This window comes from Diabrotica undecimpunctata, unplaced genomic scaffold (genome assembly GCF_040954645.1).
Source record: "Diabrotica undecimpunctata isolate CICGRU unplaced genomic scaffold, icDiaUnde3 ctg00002811.1, whole genome shotgun sequence".
Taxonomy (NCBI): Eukaryota; Metazoa; Arthropoda; class Insecta; order Coleoptera; family Chrysomelidae; genus Diabrotica; species Diabrotica undecimpunctata.
The window spans coordinates 11,912-18,254 of NW_027314015.1; the positions used below are offsets into that span (position 1 = coordinate 11,912).

Here is a 6,343-nt window from a genome sequence, read left to right on the forward strand (position 1 = left end):
TTATCGAAAAAATATTGACATTTATAGAATAGTATACATTGTTTTTAAAGCTTTTTTATTTTTTATTAATATAAGGTAAGATGGGGCAAGTGCGAACGAAAAAATTCATAGTTAATATTCATTTAACTACAAAAATTGCCTCTTTCAAATTAAGATTTTTTTAAACTTCTGTCGTATAATTGTGATTATTAACCGACCAATTTAAACTATTTAGATAACAAAAATACATTACCTACCAAATTTGCCTATACATTTTTTTTCGCAAGTACATGTTACGCACTTGCCCCACTGATCCGGGTAAGAGCAGAATGTGCCATTATTTTTGCTAATAATAATAAGTGTTCCATACGGGGCTAGTGCAGAAATCCTACATATATGTAATTTTTATTCTTTATGCTTAACTTTAATAAAATATTAAGAAAAAAATGCTACGAAATATTTTTTAAGAGAGAGTCAAAACAATTTCAGATATTTTGACTGAAAGATATTTATTTAAAATAAAAACATAAACTAAACGTACCAGAATGAATAAATCCTGTTAACAGTAACAAAAAATACTAATAATTGGAAAAAATACTTATGCTATGCTTCAAACACTTCAGGTGCAGTCTCAAAAATATACTTTTCGTAATCAGCAGTTATTGATATTTTTGGAACAGGTAGTTTTGTTTCTATGTCCGACAGTAGAATAGTGCAGACTTCGTTGGGTTTTAAAATAAAATGGCACTTATTTGTGAGCCTTTTCAAGTCTGTTACTTCGGCTTCATCACCATTGATCAGTTGTTTCACCAAACAAACATATTTGAACATTTTTTTTTCCAGGAAAATTTACTAATACAAAATCCCCAATTTGTATTTTGGTAAATGTAAGTTTGTCAGTAGGGTTTTTTTCATCAAAGTCTTCCAAATTACTTTTGCTTAGCTCGTCAAATTCAACAATTCTATTTTCGCTTGAATCACTGTACCAAGAACTATTATCATTTTCGGAACTGCTTTCAGCAATTTTTTTTGTAAATCTTTTTAATTTTTTTTTCTGGTTTATATTTTTTTGTTGTATTTGAACTTAAAATTTTTTCAACATCGGCTCTTGTTATCACCTCTGCACCCAAGCACACGCGTTTTCTTTTCTTCGAATTAGAATTGTTTTCACGTTTGGTTGACCTCAATAACAAATCTTCGAATGAAACATCCAGAATCTTCTCAGTTTCTTGAAATGTTTGTATATCTGTCGAGCTGGAAGTTGACTGTGCTTCGACTGTGATTGGATTTTCATTATTTTTTGCTGATGTACTAGGCAAAGTTAAGTCAGGACCATCAAACCTAGCCACGTTACGGGTTTTTTGTCAACGTTGGAGAGCCACTGGTCAAATAAATCTTGCTGAATAATATTCCTATTCAGCGGAACTATTCCTGCTTTAATGAAACCACTCACTAATATTTCGGGCCTGGTTTCCCGCCATATTTCTCCTATCATCTTGGAAAACATACTTTTTGTTACAGCGGCCCCCACATTTCTTCTCTGCCATTCAACAAGTTTAGCATCCCAACGGGTCTTCAGTGATTTAAATACACACAAATCTAAGGGCTGGAGTACATGACTGGTGTGAGGAGGGAGCTTAAGTATCGTAATATGGTTTTCAACAGCTATATTTATGACATCTGCTCCAAGATGACTCGCGTGTCCGTCGTAAATTACTAATACCGGTCGATCTGAACCAATAAACTTTAAAAAACTGTTTTCAAAATAGTTTCTAAATACAGTTGTTTCCATCCACCCTTTAGGAGTGGCAGCGTAGATAGTATCTAAAAACTCCGTGCCACGCGGAGCAGTCCACTGGTCCCAAACATGTTTACCTTTGAAGACAATAAGCGGAGGTGCTTTTTTGCCACTTGCGCTGCAGCACATAAGAACAGTTGTATTGTGTTTGCCAGGCCCACTAATAGTTTTTGTGGATGGAGCTCCCCTTTGTCCGACAATTTTTGTTTTTGACGGATCTGTGCAAAAACTGCTTTCATCCAAGTTCCAAATTTGCGACGGGCCTTCTTGTAAACCAAGTTCTTCTATAACGTTTTCAAGTAAATCAAAATAGTTGTAGATCAGGAATGGGTCAAGGGTTATTTTTCTAGCAAATTCAACACTCTGGGGTTTTTTAATAGAGAGGTTATGTCTACGCTTGAAATTAAGAAACCAATCTTCTCCTGGTTTACCATCTTTAAACTGTGTCTTAATGTTATTCTCTTTGACGAAGTCAGCTACAACCTGCAACACTTCTTTTCTAGAAAGGTCAAAACCCCATTTTTCCATAGTACGAAGGCCATTTGCTAGTTTTTCTTCTTCCTGTTGAGGAATGTCCTGAGTTCTTCCATAGCTGGAACTTTTTTGTCCTCTCCTACCTTTAAGGTGATCATGGAGAGTACTTCTTAGAATTGTGTACACTTTAGTAGCTCGGTATAAAGTCATTTGCCCAGAACAAGGAAAAGACAGTTAAGATTTTATTTCACGTATAAGGAGCTTGCGCATCCGTTTATACGTATTTCAGCCCAATAGGCATCATCAGAACGGCTTTCGCAAGCGCTCTGAACGTGAAATAAATCTTTTCTGTCTTAGGAAGCAACTATAACATGGCTTCGTATAGACGCAATGTAGCGACATCTGATAATAAAATCGTAGACTAATTTTCGAAACCAAATTCAAGAATTCCGCTTTAATCTGTGCTTTCTAAGAATTGCAAGGCAAAAACAGACGTTGATAAAGGTGTAAAGGGAGACATGGGGATTGTCTTGCAATTGACAATTGCCTTGCAATTCTTAGAAGGCACAGATTAAAGCGGAATTCTTGAATTTGGTTTCGAAAATTAGTCTACGATTTTATTATCAGATGTCGCTACATTGCGTCTATACGAAGCCATGTTATAGTTGCTTCCTAAGACAGAAAAGATTTATTTCAGGTTCAGAGCGCTTGCGAAAGCCGTTCTGATGATGCCTATTGGGCTGAAATACGTATAAACGGATGCGCAAGCTCCCTATACGTGAAATAAAATCTTAACTGTCTTTTCCTTGTTATTTCGATATACTCTGTACGAGTACTAGAAACCAATTCGCTAAGAATTTTGATTAGTTGAAAAGATATGTTGTGGAATGCAATTTTTAGATTCCCCATGTCTCTCTTAACACCTTTATCAACGTCTGTTTTTGCCTTGCAATTCTTAGAAGGCACAGATTAAAGCGGAATTCTTGAATTTGGTTTCGAAAATTAGTCTACGATTTCATTTGCCCAGATTTAATTGCCGACAGTGCAATTTTTAAACTCTCTTTCGTATATCCTTTGCCCCTGCTACTTCTGCGAATGTAATTTCTCACCATGGTGGAACTAAAAGCATAAAGAAAAATTGTGTGAGATTTGGGGCAAGTGCGTAATATGTGCCGCTCTTACCCCACAATTTTATCCGCACTAGCCCCGACTTTAAAAATACGTGGGGCAAGAGCGGTACAACAATAAAAACTGTCAAAAAGTAAATATTTAAAAAATATATTATGTTTATTATAAACTATTGTGCCTAAGATACTTACCTACCAAAAATAATATAAAGAGTTCACAGATTCGGTAGATATAAATGGATTAATTTTTATCAGTGACCTTGCTCGAGAAGTTGCAAAACACAAGTAACACTACCGTACCTATAACATCAGTGAAACGTAATAAAGCAGCTCGCTGTTGTTAAAGACTGTTGTCACGGGTATTAAAGATACCAAATAATAGATGGCAGCCCATATTTCAAAAGTGATAGGTTTTTATGATAATGTTCTGCACTTGCCCCGATAATGCACTTGCCCCATCTTACCTTACGGTATTATCCCCAATACATTGTAGTACCGCAAATTCAAAGCCTCTTACTGAAGGCTGTTGAATGACGTTAGGAATAAACTTTTACTTTGACATGTATCTACAGTTCACCCTTGTGATAGTGTTTTTTAAGGATTTTAAGGTGTTTAGAGATTCGTGCTAGATTCCTCAAGAGGAGAGACTTTAATAAGATTGTCCATGGGATCATTAGCAAAATTAAAAACAGGATGTGAAAATTTTATATACTGTATTTACAAGAATTTTTTAAACTATAAATTTAGATATTATAGACACTAAACCGTAGACTAACGTCCTTTTATAAAATATTTTCAAAGTATCTTGGACAAAGAAAATATATGTGTTCATTGTTACTAGAAAATTCTAACGTTATTTCTTCCTTAATCAACAAATGAGTTGTTGTATGCTCTGTATAAATCTACACCTTAAATGATATCCCACTGTATTCACATAATTAGCTCTAATAGTTACCACTTGAATGGAAACTCGTTCACGTTTCGATCTAAAATTAATAATATATACGGTCGCTGCAGAGGTAAGGGCTCGTATCAAAGCCACCAACGTACGTATACTAAATTCATCCCTTAGAAATCAATATAATACGTTTCCGCATTGTATGTATCTCCACCTAAATAATAGCCAGCTAGTATTACCGAATATCTGTGCTTGAGCTTGTCTATCATTTATTATGTTATTTTCCACAATTCGCTGCGATACAATTAAAGTTAGGGATGTTTTCTTGGGAAGGAATGACGCAGTGATTGGCGGATGATACGCGGTTTTCGAGAAATTGGTAGTCGAAAAACAATCACTGATTGCCTATAATCAATAATACCAGAACAAAAGAACTTGTTTTTTCTTTATATTCCCTTTCACAACAGTGTTCTGTATTGTTAAATGCACACAGTTTTAAAAGTTATTCATTACCCAAAATTGTTGCTTATATAACTAATTTCAGAAACTGCTAGTATAGATCATTTATAAAAAATGATATAACTTTAACTAATAATATCGTATATGTTGGCATATGACCACAATGGGCATCGATACAAGCCTGGATTCGAGCCCTAATACGGCTAACAAGTCGATTAATCATTTCCTGTTGCAGATTCTTTCATTTTTCTCTAGAGGCAATTGTAAGTTCATGATGGGCTTTAGAAGGATTGCTTTGGATATGAACAACTCTCAAAAGTACATCCCTTGCATGTTTAATGGGATTCACGTCTGGAGATATCGCAGGCCACTCTAAACGGCGAATATCTTCTGTCTCAAGATAGTCACTAACCTTTATATAAGCGGGCGTTATCATTCATAAATACAAAATTTTCACACACAGCTCCTCGCCCTAATCCCACATGAGGTTCTAAAATCCGTCTGATGTACCTTTGTCTTGTTAGAATCCCTTTAAAAATCAACAATTTCGTGGGTCTATCTGCCATAAAACCTGCCCAAAACATAACACTGCCACCAGCGAAAGGAAGTATGGGAAGTAATGGGCATGCGCTAGTTATGCAGCTCTTGTTGGATCTCACCGGGTATCACTATTTAAACAGATTCTGGTCTCGTCTGAAACAAGCACAAAATTCCAAAACTTAAGGGAATTGTGTGTTCTTATATTCACTAAAAGCCATGCAAAACATGTCTAGGTTGGAGCTGAAGAGCTCTTATTGATCGATGACTCCTCAAACTTGACTCTAAAATTCATCTTATTATTGTAGCCAACGATACCCTGACTCCTATAGCATGCCTCAAAACTATAGTACAGACATAGACGAATTTCTCCGAATGAAAATTCTGATATATCTTTCTGTTGCTCATTAGTAACTCGCTTGGGGTTTATCAGAAGTGCTCTATTCTGTATTGAATTTGTCTCCAGAAACCCATTCTATATTCTTTCCACCACAAACCGCTGCGAGTGGTCTTCTTCAACTACAGCGATAATTGTTGCTAGGTACAATTCAGAAATTAAATTATGATTAATTTTAAATCACGTTTTTACAAATTTGCGTTTATAATTGGCCGAAACTTCTTAAATGAAGAGGTTAACCCTTAAGTACCATGGCGGGGTCAAAATTGACTCTCCGCGTTTTTAATGCCAAGTTTCGCTACCGAAACATAGATTGAGCATTGCGCGCTTTCTGCTAATCTTCGACCGGTAGGTGAGTTATCGATCTACGAAAATTCCGTTAGTTTATCTGTTACTACTGCAGAGTTAGGCACGCATAGGGTCAATTTTGACCCGCTTATGGTATAAGTGTTTCTAGTGCAATTAACGAGTAATTTGAAATGGCGGGGTGTAGTCGCAATAAACGTCCTCTGACACAGAAAGAGCTTGAAGAGGAGGGACAAAAAATTATGGACAATGGACTAGATAGTGACAGTGAGTTTTTAGACCAGGCTAGTGAACACAGTGATCACGAAACAGACGGTGAAGAGGAATGGGACGATGATGACGAAAAAAATTACTCTGAGATAGCGCGT

General features: G+C 35.9%; 1 protein-coding gene across 1 annotated transcript; it reads right to left on the reverse strand.

Moving 5' to 3' along the window:
• Positions 1-1,300: 1,300 nt before the first annotated feature.
• On the reverse strand, positions 1,301-2,461 carry LOC140432092 (uncharacterized). Its single transcript, XM_072519933.1, has one exon. It carries the CDS (start codon positions 2,459-2,461, stop codon positions 1,301-1,303), a length of 1,161 nt encoding a protein of 386 aa, XP_072376034.1.
• Between the last annotated feature and the right edge of the window lie 3,882 nt (positions 2,462-6,343).